Source organism: Cannabis sativa, chromosome 4 (assembly GCF_029168945.1).
Source record: "Cannabis sativa cultivar Pink pepper isolate KNU-18-1 chromosome 4, ASM2916894v1, whole genome shotgun sequence".
Classification (NCBI taxonomy): domain Eukaryota; kingdom Viridiplantae; phylum Streptophyta; class Magnoliopsida; order Rosales; family Cannabaceae; genus Cannabis; species Cannabis sativa.
This window is the reverse complement of record NC_083604.1, coordinates 1,170,446-1,185,713: the sequence shown is the minus strand read 5'-3', so window position 1 is coordinate 1,185,713 and position 15,268 is coordinate 1,170,446. Positions and strand designations below refer to the sequence as shown.

At 32.1% G+C, this 15,268-nt stretch overlaps 2 protein-coding genes and 1 pseudogene across 2 annotated transcripts; all 3 read left to right on the top strand.

Annotated features, from left to right (window-relative positions):
* The first annotated feature begins 1,701 nt into the window (after positions 1-1,701).
* Positions 1,702-4,090, top strand: LOC115714855 (uncharacterized). Its single transcript, XM_030643621.2, has 3 exons — positions 1,702-2,103; positions 2,180-2,385; positions 3,549-4,090. Exons 1-3 carry the CDS (start codon positions 2,011-2,013, stop codon positions 3,880-3,882), a joined length of 633 nt encoding a protein of 210 aa, XP_030499481.2. The 5' UTR covers positions 1,702-2,010; the 3' UTR covers positions 3,883-4,090.
* A 1,759-nt stretch (positions 4,091-5,849) lies between these two features.
* On the top strand, positions 5,850-9,260 carry LOC115712285 (LEAF RUST 10 DISEASE-RESISTANCE LOCUS RECEPTOR-LIKE PROTEIN KINASE-like 1.1). The gene is given in 5 exon segments (XM_030640547.2): positions 5,850-6,579; positions 6,711-6,761; positions 7,358-7,603; positions 8,154-8,793; positions 8,795-9,260. Coding segments are annotated over 5 exon segments (1,884 nt in total). The 5' UTR covers positions 5,850-5,885; the 3' UTR covers positions 9,048-9,260.
* A 497-nt stretch (positions 9,261-9,757) lies between these two features.
* Positions 9,758-14,397, top strand: LOC115712435 (LEAF RUST 10 DISEASE-RESISTANCE LOCUS RECEPTOR-LIKE PROTEIN KINASE-like 2.1; annotated as a pseudogene).
* The last annotated feature ends 871 nt before the right edge of the window (positions 14,398-15,268 follow it).

The window sequence follows — 15,268 nt, the reverse complement described above, 5'->3', positions numbered from 1 at the left end:
TGTACCAATTTTGCCCCTGTCACTTCAAGATACTCTCCATGTGACTCTCTTATGTCAGGGTATTTTGGGTACAATACATATAAAAAGAGGTATGTTTCAAATAAATATAAAATTAAAGGCAAATTTGATTAATTGATTAATAAAAGAGGCATTTTTCAACTTACCCCAATAATTATTAATTAGATTTGTTAATTTTCACAATTGATTTTCAAAAGTTATGGCCTGTTCGGGAATAATTTTACTTTTTGTTTTTTTAAATTTTACTTAACAAAATTTTGTAGTTTGTTTATGGTTTTTGATTAATTAATCAAAAAATTGATTTTTTAATTGTTCCCGAACAACTCATATATTTACAAAATACTAATAATAATTATAGAGTGATTAATATTTATAGAGTAATTGATTTTCCCATATCAATGACTGTCACTTGCTAATTTACTTGACATTTAACGACTAAGTTCCTACAAAAATCCTAAAATTATAATTTAGTTATTATTAATATTACAAATCAAACTAAAATATACACATAAAATTAAAAGTTAAATTTAAGTATTTATATTATAAATTACTCATATTTATATCATTACAAACATTGTTGTTCTTGTACACATAAATTCTTAATAGTAATAAAAGATATATAACTCTACAAATTACTTAAGTTCTCTTAGAAATTCAGAAATCATTTTCTTAAAACAAACTTGCTTTTCAATCAAATTCTAATAAAGTTGATGGTTTTAAAAAAATTTCACATTTTTATACTGGTTTCATTCACTCATTTCACGGGCTCTCGAGGTCCCTCGTAAGAAAATATATTGGGCCTTAAAATATTAATGGGCTTTGATGGCCCATCTGTAATAGCCCAATTATGACACTTGTGAGAAACTCAAAATCAGACGAGCCAACTGTAAGCCTGGGAAAAGAGTCCAATTTTAGTCAACATTGTTCGGGTACATGGGTCCCACCCACCCAAAAATAGTACATTACCTGTCTATGCATGGAGCCAATCAAATTTTACAATGTCTTCAAATATCACAGAATAAACATGTATCAAATTAAAATAACACTCCTATTCACTCTTGATTTTTTCTCTGAGAAGCTATTAGGTATCAGTGATGTTTATAAATAAGTAGATTTGTAATTATTTTATGATTAATGTGATTTTTTTTATAAAAAGAAAAAAAATAGACATGAAAAATGGTAGAAGATAATTGGATAAAATCAGTTGCCTGAAGTAGAGTTGTTCATATAATTTACAATCCGTAATTTTAAATCCTAACCAATCTGAACCAAATAAATCGAATGTCAATGGTTTGGTCAATTTGGATCATTTATAATTATCTGGTTCGATCACGTTTTAAAATGTTCGCTTGTGATTCAAACCAAATCAAATCAAATGTTTAATATTTAGAAAAAATCTTAGACATAATATTGATAATTATCTTAACATTATGTTAAAAATATTTATTTTCATTATTATTTACGTATTATAAGCTTTAACATAAAAATAATTCAGAATAATAAAACATTTACAAATTACATTTCATGCTTTAGAACCAAACTAATCCATTGTTAAGTAAATCGATTTTAAATTTTAAAAAACTAACATTACTATTTTAACTTAAAAAAAAAAAAAGAAAATTGAAACAAAACCAAACCACAAAAATAAACCCAAAAAAGAATTTAAAATTCCATTTTTGTGATTATGAATGATGAATAATTCTCTAACACAAAAACAACACAAACATCCAAAAAAAAACACCACCCAAAAAATCAGCAAGAGGTGAAGCCAAAAGTACCTAAAATTAAATTAAATTAATCTCACTTTCATTAATTAATAATCAATCTCCTCTCTTTATGTTTTTTCTCTTTTCTTAAAGCAATAAATAAATAAATAAATAAATAAATAATAATAACTTAGCCGATTATTTCAAATCTTCACATTCACAGTTTTTCAGTTTAGTGAGAGAAACAACTAGAGAGAGAAACACAGAGAGAGAAAGAGAAGCTACAATGGCGGTCTCAGTCCCCATCTTGGCCATAGTCGTCTCACTACACCTCATAGCTTTTGTTTTCGCTGTTGGAGCAGAACGACGCCGTAGCACGGTAAGTATTTTTGAGCTGAATCTCTCTCTACTGTGTTTTTTAGCTCAAAACAAACTCACTTTTTTGTTTTTTTTAGGCTAAGGTGGTGCCTGATCAGTACGATGAGTACACATTCTGCCGTTATGATTCGGATGCTTCGACGGTGTACGGATTATCGGCGTTTGGTTTGCTTCTCTTGAGCCAAACGGTACTTAACGGTGTTACTCGGTGTCTTTGTTTTGGAAGAGGCTTAGTTACTGGTAGAACCACTACTTGTACAGTCTTCTTCTTCATCGTTTCTTGGTAATTTTCATTGATTCACTTCTTTCTTTTGATTTTGATATAATTTGTTTAGTTTAAATTTGATGATCTGAACTGATAATTAATTAATTACTTGTTTTGTTATTCTATTTCTGCTAAGTTTGAATAATGGTTATTTGAATTTGAAACCTAATTGATTTCACTTTGGGATTTTTAAGACATGGTTAAAAATGTTTACAAGTTAAAAAGCAAAAAAAGAAAGAATAAAGTAGCATTGTTGATGATGATTAGATAGTTTAATAATTAAACTTATTTGGGATTAATCTGGAATCTGAGAAAGAAAAGTGGGTCAGTCATGATTTTATTTTAAATGTATTATGAACACTAGTAGTGTTATGCTAGCTTTACTTTACTTTAACTTTTTATCTGTATTTTAATTTGGTAAACCAGGTGGAGGGGTATAGGGTTGATCCAATCTATACTTTGAACAAGCTGTTCTTATGTTATTTGTGCACTTTAGTCAAACTTATCATGACTTTTGTTTGCATTATTTTTTGTCTTTTTACACAATACTGAAATAGACCCTTCATTCTGTTTTTCAAATGAATAGTTTCACTTTCACATTTGTGTCTTTTTCTTTAGTAAAAGACCACCCCTTTTTTCAATTAACAGATAGTATTTGTTTGATTAACTCTGGTTGATTGTTTTTCCTATGAGTGAGATGTAGAATATCCTTAAAAAAATATATAAAATTTCGATACACATCTAAATTAGAAAAATACGTGAAAATTCAAAAATTTTCGGAATTCAGGAATAAGAAATAAGATTAGGTGATGGAATAAGAAGAATATATCTAGAGATCTATCGGTAGCGAGAAGGGGTATCACACTTCTTTTTTGAGCAGTAAGGAATATGTCTAATGATACTTTATGAAGGTGGGAGAAAAGAGAAAATTGATTAAATTATTGACTAAATTAGTAAGCAAAATTCACGTTTATACTCTCATAACCTCTTTCTTTTGGTTAACTCTAGAAAGAAAGTGCCTTGGTATCATGTTCATACAGTCGTATTGAATGATCCTCGCCGTTTGATTTTCTGTCCATATAATGCATACAACTTTGGTTGCTGGTTGGGCTGGTTTGGTGGCTCGGTTAAATTTTCCAATATGTTAGGATGAACAAACATTTGAAACTCTATGTATGTAGGACAAGCTTTTTAGGGGCAGAGGCGTGCTTATTGGCAGGTTCGGCGAAAAATGCATACCATACCAAGTACAGAGGAGTTTTTAGAGTTGATCATGTGTCGTGTGCAACCTTAAGAAAGGGTGTTTTTGCTGCTGGAGCTGCTCTTACATTGTTGTCACTTCTGGGGTCTGTTTTTTACTACTGGGCACACTCTAAAGCTGATACTGGTGGATGGCAAAAGCATCAAAACGAAGGCGTTGGAATGACCAATTCTGACTATGGACAACATCAGCAGCACCCGCACCCACACCCACACCCACAGCAGCAGCACGCCAATGAATTCCAGAAAGTGTAATAATTTGTTATGATCTGATGTTTAGTAGGTTAGTTTTTCAATTTTACAGTTTTGGAGATATCTATTAACTAAAAATCACATAGATGATATATCAAAATGTTACTTTATGGGCTATAGATGGTGAAAAAGAAATGTTCTGTTCTAGCATTTCATATTGTGGATGTTGGGAATTATATATAATATAGTTGTGCTATGTTGCTTTTGTCTATTTCTATTTACTATTTGCTGTGTTCTTTTGTAAGATTACTTTCTGATCATCCTTGTTTGTTGTTGTAGTTACTTTTCAATTGGAGTTAAATTTTAAAAATGAATGGTATATATAATGATTGTAATATTTGTTTAATTAGCTGGAATTAGACTCTAAACAAATAAATTAGGCTTAATTTCCATTGCATTAAAACATTATTATTTGTCAACACTTATTTTCTGGAAATATATATGGGTATGTATGGGGAGGAAAAAAAATCTAATATGTACAATTTAACCAATGCCTATCTATTTGTTTTATTTTATTTTGACAAGGATCACTTCATTAAAAATAATTAAAATTAAGTACATATATAACTAATTCATGACTCATGAGCTAATACCTAATCCTACTCTAAGGTGGTACTAGCCTATAAGAGTGACTAGCATTTTTTTTATAGGTTGGATATTAAATTACACTAATAATAATCTAATATGATTTGAGGATTAAATTTAACTGTTAGTAATAGAAGTGAAAATATTTGCCATTTCAAGCTTGGAGCACCAAATCATCATTTAGTTCGGCTAATTTGTAAACCCTAGGTCGAATTGCTCAAGAACGATGATGTATCTTTTTTGATTTGTTGTTGAGTTAGTGATATTTTATAAAAGTTATTATATTAAATTATATAAAATCTGATACTTAATTGAATTAATAGTAATATGATACATTAAAAGGTGCTAAACACCACTAGTGCTTTTTAGCATTTCTTTATTTTTTATTGACTTCATAATGAAAAATGGTACCACAAATAATTTTGTATAAGAACTTAATACCATTTATACATTATACCATATATTTTAGTAGTCCATGTAATTTTTATTTTCTCATCTATCAATGTCTATTCACCACTCTCAATTTAGCACCAAAAAAATTTGTTCAAAGTCTAATTATGGACCATTTATGTCGTTTTTTAAGACCAGCTAAGTATTTTCATTATTTCCTTTCAGACTGTTAGCCTATACTCTGTTTTAACATTCAATTGTTAAGTTTATGTTCTACTCATTAATTTTAGTAATATTTACATCAAAATTAATTAACACTTAAAGTATCAAAATTAAATTATTTTTTAGCGATGAAAGTATCTCAACTAAATTATTTTTGTAGCATAAATTATTCTTCAAACTGCGAAGGTAGTTAAATTATTAATGACGTGTTTGGTAATGTTTATTTGTTTTTCTTTAATCAACTTAACAAAAATTTATAATTTTTTTTAGTTTCTAATTAATTAAAAAGAAAACCAAACATTACTTAAGTTTGTAGCACTTAAATTATTATTTTCTTGGAACGAAAATATCTTAGTTATAAGAAAATTTAGTATCATGTAATCAAACTTAAACACTGAATGGAAGCCTCAGTAAACGTCTACAGTAACTCTAACTGTCCTAAGATAAGAAACTGAGCTTATTTTACGCACTTCTACACTAAGCAGGCAAGCTCAACGGGGTTTGTAACACGACCAAAGTATAAACAAGCGCAAAAAATGGTCAAACGCGATTGCTAGCATCAAAGGGTGAAACGGGCAGAAAAGAATATCCGTTTTACCTTATTGTGAGGGGTTGAAATGAACATTTTTGAAGGACTTTGAAAAGCCAACTAGTGAAGTAGTCTTTAGCTTCTTCTTACTTACTATTCTCTCATATTATATAGAAAATTCAAAGTCAACAATTAAGTCAAGCACACCAACAACCTCTCCTTCACTAATTTAAAGTAATATGCACAAGAGTATTTTCTTTCTTGGGATATTTTGAAGAATATGGCTCCTATTCCTATTCCTATTCCTCTCTTGGTTTTCTTCATCATCATCACTACTCATTCTCTCCTTTCAATCTCAGCTCATGATAAATGTCCACCATTCTTTTGTGGGAAACTTGGCTCAATTAGCTTTCCTTACAACAATAAAACCAATCCTGAATGTGGAGTGTTTACTGTTGATTGTTCAGAAGAAAACAAACCAAAGATTCAACTAAAAGAAGAAGGACATTGGTATGCCATTAAGAACATCTCTCAAGCAAATTCGATTCTAATTGAGGACACAACATCATTGCCTTCTTCGAATTTCGCCAATGATTGTGAAACTATCAATAGTTTCGCTCTTCCCCGACGCAATTCATCGCTATTCAGTTACAACTTAACAGCTGAGAATTCACTAAAGTTTTACAATTGCAGCCATAGTGTTGGATTGGAAGATTTTGGTCAAATTAAGTGCAGAGGCAGAGACAGAGACTATGATTTGTTCTTGTACAAAAACATAAGTTCTCCAATGGAACAACAATGTCCAATGATTGAGCTTCCACTTCCAACATCAAGACATCATCAACATGATCCATTTTCGATTCTTTTTACGTTTCAAGCTCAAATAAGTTTTGATTGTGCAAGTTGTCACTTCTTAAAAGGAGGGAAATGCTACAACAATGACCAAAATCAGTTAGTGTGTTTAACTGATGAAGGTAATTAATTAAATAAGTTTTTAGATAAGGATTTTACATCATGATGAGTTATGAGATTTTTAATGATGTTAATTCAGTTGATTTGTTTCTGTAACTGACATATTATACATTCTTGATGAGTTTTGTTTCAGGAGATGAGAAGAAAAAGCCAAAGTTAGCACTAAGACTGGGACTTGGATTAGGTAAGAATTCTCTTCCATTTAATATCTGATTCTTGTACAAAGCTTTGGAAATTAATTAATTCATGTCCCTGAATTAATCTTATGGTGATTTTAGTAATTAATTTCTTTAATATTGTTGGTGTGGTCACAGTGTCCAAGAACACCATTTTGAGCTAGAACCAATCAAAGAATTAAAAACTCAACTTAATTGAAAGCAATTGAAAGAATAAACTTAGTTCGAGAATGAATCAAATTGAATATTTATTAATAAGAATAGTCAACAGTACACATTTGAATATCTCCAAGAATTACAACTCAAAAACAGTAAGGAATTAAGTGACTTGGCAGGAATTGAGTTAAATTCCAGCATTTGGAGTATTAAGTGTTTCGCCTGCTCCATTTTATTAGTATGAGGTTATTGTGTAATTACATAGTTTGTTGAGTCAATTCCAAATTGCTATTTATACTCATTAGTGCATTTTGGAGATTTGTCCTATCTTGATGGCCCTTTCATGTAACATATTCTTATTTTCTTTGTAAATTTCCATTAATTATTTCTCTATTACCTCATTGCATTTTGTTCCATTGCATTAACAATGAAGACTTTGATTTTTCAGGGTTAGGTTGTGGAATTGTTTTGACCATAATTGGGTTGGGAATCATTATGTGGCGCAGGAAACAAAAACATGTTACAAAAACCATGGCTGATGATCCTTATATGAATATAGAGGATGTACAAGGAAGGACAAGTGGCTATCTTGGGGGTGTTCTTGTCTTTTCTTACAAAGATCTCACTCAAGCTACTAATAACTTCCATTCTAAAAGAGAACTTGGACATGGAGGTTTTGGAACTGTTTACTATGGTAACAAACATTTTCATCTTTTTAAGTAATTTTTCATTAATTGAAGGATATTTTAGCCTGTTAGTCTAACCATCTAACAAGCCAACTACACATACTATAAGTTTAGGGGACTAAGAAAGTGTGTTAGAATGACCCTTTAACACTAAACTAAAGATTATTTTAAAAGCATTATTATGGGTACCAAAAAGTGCCTAGCACCACTATGAGATGACGTCTTATAATTGGTTAGCGATTTTCTGTAATTACTAAAGATTATTTTAAAAGCATTGCTATGTGTACTAAGTTGCTTAACATCACTATGAGATGACGTCTTATAATTGGTTAGCGATTCTCTGTAATTTTTATTAAATTAAAATAAGTGAGAACTGATATTAAATTACACTAATAACGATATTACACCTGTATGTATACATGGTCGGCCTCACTTTACAAAAATTAACAAAAATCATTCACAAAAATTAACCTTTTAATAATTCTCTAAGAAATGTAAATTTCTTTAAAATGAAATTGATGTGTAAATTTTTGTTTTGTTTTTCAATTTTAAATGTAGGCAAACTCAAAGATAGGAGAGAAGTAGCAGTGAAGAGATTCTATGAGCACAACTACAAAAGAGTAGAACAATTCATGAACGAGATAAAAATCCTCACACTCTTGCGCCACAAAAACTTGGTATCCCTCTATGGCTGCACTTCACGCCGCAGCAGAGAACTCCTCCTTGTCTACGAGTACATCCCCAATGGCACAGTCGCCGACCATCTCCACGGACACCATGCAAAAACCAGCCCCTTAACATGGCCAATTCGCCTAAGCATTGCCATAGAAACCGCCAGCGCTTTGGCCTACCTACATGCATCAGACATAGTCCACCGCGATGTCAAGACCAACAACATTCTCCTAGACAACAATTTTAGTGTCAAAGTTGCGGATTTTGGCCTATCAAGGCTTTTTCCCAACGATGTAACTCATGTTTCAACCGCGCCACAGGGGACCCCTGGCTACGTTGATCCAGAGTATCATCAGTGTTATCAACTGACGAGTAAGAGCGATGTTTATAGTTTTGGAGTTGTTCTTGTTGAGCTCTTATCATCTATGCCTGCTGTTGATATAACAAGACATAGAGATGAGATCAACCTCTCTAACTTTGCTATATGCAAGATTCAAAAAAGGGCTTATAATGAGTTGATTGATGAACAACTTGGCTTTTGAGTGTTTACAACAAGATAAGGAAATGAGGCCTACAATGGATGAGGTTTTGGAGAGACTTAAGAGAATTGAAATTGAGAATTATGAGGTTGTTGGTGGAAATAGTTCTTCTGAGTTGATCAATACGAGTAATGTTGGATTGTCAAAGAATATAAAACATGAGCCATTGCCATCTCCCAATGCTGTGATTGAAAATTGGCCTAGTACTAGTACGCCTACCACTCCTAATTTCAGTGCCTAAATTTAGTTCTTTTGCTAAAATTTGAATAGAAGTGTATAATTAGTCATGTTTGGTTGATTGTGCTGTTGAGATTAATGATACAATTACACTTAGTAATAGCTACCAAACCATAACCCATGTAGAGTTTTGATAATTGGATAAATTCTATTTTAGTGTAAAAGTATCATTGATGCACTGGATAGTTTGCCCTTCTATTGTCTTTTTTTAACAGAAGCTTTGGAAGTGTCTCACATAAGTCGGATGTCTACAGTTACGAGTATAAAATCTCATATTATATTTGATTTAAGCGTTTATATATTACAACATGTTTTACCTGGGATTCGAACCCAGGACCTCCAACACTCACACACCCACCTATAGCCACTTGAGCTAGCCCCAAGTGGTTAAATCTCATGTTATATAGAGATTATTGGAAGACAATAAAAGATCTTATAACTATAATATATAGCTAACCAACAACCTGCACACACTACACAAACACACACTGTTGCACAGGTTTATCAAGAACAATCATCAAAAATCATTAATTTTTTTTTTCTTGTTACATTGGAATGAAAATATAGGAATAGGAATGTGAATAGGAATAAGAATAGAATGGAATAAAATTTAAAATGCATAAGAAAAATTGATAAAAAAATCATTAATTTTTTTTTTCTTGTTACATTGGAATGGTCATTCCTTTCTTTTTAAAATGAAATAGTCATTCTACCAAAATGGTGGAAAGAGCATTCCATTGGAATACCATTCCAATACTTTAAAATGCAACCAAACAAAGGAATGGAATGAAAATTGTTTCCTTTCCATTCTATTCCATTTCATTACCTCCAACCAAACGACCAAACGCCACCTAAGAACACAAAATAGAGAATGAACACAATCAATTTAAAGAGGTTGGAACTTCCCCAAATAACTTTGGGAGCCTAATCCCCTTGTCTGAACTCCCTTGATTACAAGGTTCAGTAGTTCTTAGCTATTGATCTTGATGATGTCTTGGAGAGATAACAAAGTAAGAGCAAGCCTTCAACAATAGCTTCTCAACAGTATACTTCCGTACAGTAATCGTGGGTTCCTTGGAAGGATCCAAAGCAAGTACAAGATGGCTTTAGCTATTTGTTGTGTGCTTGAAGCAAAATTTATAGCCATCTTTTTGGTTATGAACATTGCAGTGAAGAAGAGCATTTGTAATACTAACATTGTGGTTTAGAATACTAAATTAAAACACAAATATAGCACAAACTCATGGCCTAAATTCAACACAAATTTTAGATCTTGACTTATGGAAACTTAACAAGAGTCAAGGAAATACATAAATGGTCTTCACTTTAACTGGACTATGTTCATCTTCATGTTCAAGTTTCAATATGAAAATCTTCTTCTTCTTCTTTTTCTTCTATGTCCCATTATCACCTTTAATATTCTTCATTTTCATTTCTTCATATTACTCAGTAGTTGAAGCTGCATCATCAGACCCTTACTACGAATCTTGCAGAGTCCCCAAAACTTGTGGAAACCAAACAATAAGCTTCCCTTTCTTCATTCAAGGCCAACAACAGCCTTACTGCGGTTACCCTGGCTTCAATCTCACGTGCGACTCACGTGGCCCCTCCATTATCAGTGTCTCCTCCCAAAACTACGTCGTTCGACAAATCTTCTACCAAAACCAATACCATCACCAGATCGTGTGAAGGCACTATGGTAGTGGGAATTCCGTCTAGTGATCAGGATGAGAAGATTGAAGAAAGGGTAATAAGGATGAGTGATGTGGTAACTGTAGCTGAAAAAATTTGTCACAACTTTTACCATATTTATAGATTTTGGAGTCTCTATTGTAGATACTCTTAGTTCCAAATCACTAATTTATTTAGTACTGTGTTTCATCTCAAAACCAATTAGCAATGAGTGGAGTAGCCCATGTTCTTATATATGGCTCAATTCTCTACCCTTTATTCTATGTATGTGGGACAATGTACACAACACATACAACCTTTTGTCAAAATTGTTAAGAATATTAATGCTAAACTAAAGCAATCACAAATTTAAAAGGTAACATCTCAATATATATTTGGTAAAATATACAGGTACATTCTCTGCTTCTAAGCTCAGCTGAAGAAGAGGGATTCCCTCCAAAATGTCCACAATTTCTTTGTGGAGATGATGACCAGATGAACCATGAATGTGGGGTGCTCAAACAGAAATGTTTTGAAGATGGACTGAAGATCCAATTGAAAGCAAAAGGGCACTGGTATAGAATTGACATTGACACCATCTCTCACTCAGATTCTCTAATTTCCGTTGTGAACATATCAATTATTACTCCCTTCCCAGCCCAACTGATCCATCTCATTTCTCTTCCTATAATTATACAGCTGACAACTCAACAACCCTTTACAAGTGCAGCCACAATTACAATCCTGGCCTGAACACTAAAAATACTAATAAAATTATGTGCACAGACTATGATTTCTACTACAATCCTCTAAACATGAATAAGCTTGTTGAAGAGTGAGTCTAGAAAATGCAAGCTTCTTTGCTTAAGTTTTCTGTGTATAAGTTTCTTTTCAGTAAGACAAGAACACAATACACAAGAGAGATAGAGAGATTAGGAAATTTTTTATCTGAAAAGAATTAAACTTAAAACAAACTAACTGTCCAGACTCATGAAAAACAAAACCAAAAACAACTAGAGCTGACTATAATCACCTCATTTCTCTCTAATTTCAAGCTTGATCCATGAGGAAATTATGGATCAAACAAGCCAAAAAGAAAAAAACATAAGTTGGAAATCATAGTTATGATTTTTCCAGGAAAAACGACACAACCAACTCCAAATTTTGTCAACAGGAACTAGAAAAAAAATAGATGTAAAAGCCTTAACTGAGGATAGAATACAGACCATAAAAGATTAATTGTACCTGGAGGAAGACTGTGAAACAGTCATGGGTTCAGAATAACCACTTGGGTCAGATTCCCTTTTAGTAAGTATATCAACATCAGACTCAAAGTGATGAATGACCCCACAAGCCACAAACATCATCATGTTCACTAGTCCTTGTGTGTTTTTTCTTTTGCCGTATTTTAGGGTCCAAATGAAACATTTTATAAAGACTTTGAAAAGCAAAGAGTGAAGGCCTTGAATGAGATTAATAAATCCAAGAGTATGGAAAGGTTCGTCGTGAGTGGCTATTTTGCTTCTTTTTTTCTTCAACGTATGTTGTTCTTAAAAACTATCCAAATTTCCAAGTCAACAACTAAGTCAAGCAGAAAAGCTTCTCCTTAATAATACGTTGTGGCTTAGCAAAAAAAGGAGTATAAACCTCCAATCCAATTCCCTTGTGGAAAACTTGGCATGATTGGTTTCCCTTTTAGCAATATCAGTAGACCTGATTGTGGGGTGTTCACACTGAACTGTTCAGAAGAAAATGATCCAAAGATCCAATTCAAGAAAGGAGGAGGCTGGTATGGTGTAAAAAATATCAATCAACCAGATTTTAGTTCTTTTGTGGTCTTGGAGAAAACACTACCCTTTTACTGGAATCATTCCAGGGATAGATGTAAACTTATCAATGATTTCTCTGCTCCCACACCTAACATTTCATTACTCTTTTCTTCCTATAACTTTACAGCTGAGAAATTGTTCACACTTTACAATTGCAGCCACAATGTTAGCATCACTCCATCTTTATTAGATGTTGATAAAACTAGTTGCCAAGGAGACTATGACATCTACTGCAACACTCAAAACATAAGTTTTCCATTCAAACAACAATGTCCAATTATCACTCTTCCATTTTCACATCCACCTCCACCTCCATATCCTTATCCTCATCAATTGATCTTTCAAGTGGAAATAAATCGTGATTGTTTTAAATGCCGCTTTTTTCATGGAGGGACATGCTACAATGATAAAGATAATAAATTTCGGTGTATTTTGCATTCAAAAGGTATTTGGTATTGGAGCACAAGGCACTAATAATCTTGGGGAGTTAGTTCCTCACTACTCATACATTCTAATTATTCTTATTTATTTCTTTAACTAGTTAACACATGTTTTCTACATGAATATTGTTTCAGGACAAAAGAAGATGAGAAAGCTAATAAAGATAGGAGTAGGAGTAGGTAAGATACATCATCTCAAATTGTTCTTACATTCATTTCAATTTTGATAGATGATACAGTTAATATGACCATATATATATATACTTATGTGAGATTATCCTTACAAAATTCTTGCAGGGGGTGCACTTGGTGGAATTGGAATTGTAGTACTTATAGTACTCTTCCGACTTTGGGAGAAACAGAGTCAAACTTATGAAAATGTCGACAACTTGCTGAAAATCCATGGACACCTTCAACTTAGAAGATACAGTTACTCAAAAATTAAGAAAATGACAAACTCATTCACTCAAAAATTAGGCCAAGGAGGCTTTGGTGATGTCTACAAAGGAAACTTAGGTGATGGTCGTCTTGTTGCAGTGAAGGTGTTGAACAAATCCAAAGGTAAAGATGGGGAAGATTTCATCAATGAGGTAGCAACCATAAGCAGAACTTCCCATGTTAATGTTGTCACTTTCTTGGGATTTTGCTTTGAAGGTTCTAAAAGAGCTTTAATATACGAGTTCATGCCCAATGGATCTCTTGAGAAGTTTATATTTGATGACAGAACAACTAATGAAAACATTCATCAGTTGGATTGGGAAACTTACTATCAAATCTCACTCGGCATTGCCAGAGGACTCGAGTATCTGCATCGCGGTTGCAACACAAGAATCTTACATTTTGACATCAAACCTCATAATATTCTTCTTGATGTTGACTTTGTCCCCAAAATTTCAGATTTTGGCCTTGCCAAAATCTGTAAAAGAGAAGAAAGTATTGTTTCAATGTTTGGTCCAAGAGGGACAGTTGGATACATTGCTCCTGAAGTTTTTAACAGAAGCTTTGGAAGTGTGTCACATAAGTCAGATGTTTACAGTTATGGAATGATGGTGTTAGAAATGATTGGAGGAAGAAAAAATGTTAATATCCAAGCTAATAATACAAGTGACATATATTGGATTGAAGAGAATTGTTAATGAAGAAGATAGTGTGAAAGTGAAGAAGATGATAATAGTAAGTTTGTGGTGTATTCAAACCAATCCTTCAAATCGACCAGCTATGAGTCGAGTTATTGAAATGCTGGAAGGGAGTGTCGATTGTTTGGAAATTCCACCCAAACCATTCTTGTATTCACCTCCAAGATCACCACCCCTAGAATCTTCTCAAACATTTGTATAATTGTAAATATTTGTATCCACCTCATGGATCTCATCACTCATATATATTGTAATGCATTATATAAGCAAGCCATTTGTGATCATTATCATATCACCTTCTTGAGTTAAAAGACAGGAAAGTTGAAAATCATTCTTGAATTAATTATCCACACTTGTCACTCTATATTAGTTAACAGTTTTTCATATTCAATATTGAAATGACAAATAAGTTACCTAGAATTTTCCCTATAATCACATCACATCTCTCAATCAAGAGACTATTAGAAATAGTTCTATATTTACAAAAATAATACAATATATAAGATAATGAGCTATTCTTCTCAAAGACAATTAACTTTGCGATGGAACATGCATTTTACACTTTTTAAATTCTAACACGGTATTAGAACAATTAAAAGCATCAATTGTCTTCGCCTTTAACCTCTATTTATTTCGGCCTATGTGTACTAGTTTCTAATATTGTAGTCTTTGACTTATTTTGAAAAAATCCACAAATTTTCGAACATGTACACTCACAAATTCTACCAATTTAACCTGTGTATTAGAAATAGTCCCACATTATTGATATGTAGAAAAATAATACTATATATAAGATGAATGAATTACTCATTTCATTGTCAATTAATTTTTACATGAAACTCATACACCTTATCATAAATTCAAACAAAGACTCCTATAAAAAATATACTTTTAAAAAATACATAAAATATTTTAGTAATTTTTAAAAATATCACATATTCTCAATAATAATTTATAGCCACGAACATTTTAGTCACAACATAAGAATAACAATTTATAATTAGTCACAACGTTTCACTTTTAGTCACAAATTTTATTGTGACTAGAGGTAAAAAAAATTTATAGTGTGAGTACCCCTGTAGTTACCTAAATATATATATTTGGTTAGGTTTTCGTATATTTTTTTAACTTTTTGTTAAATTTTTTTTT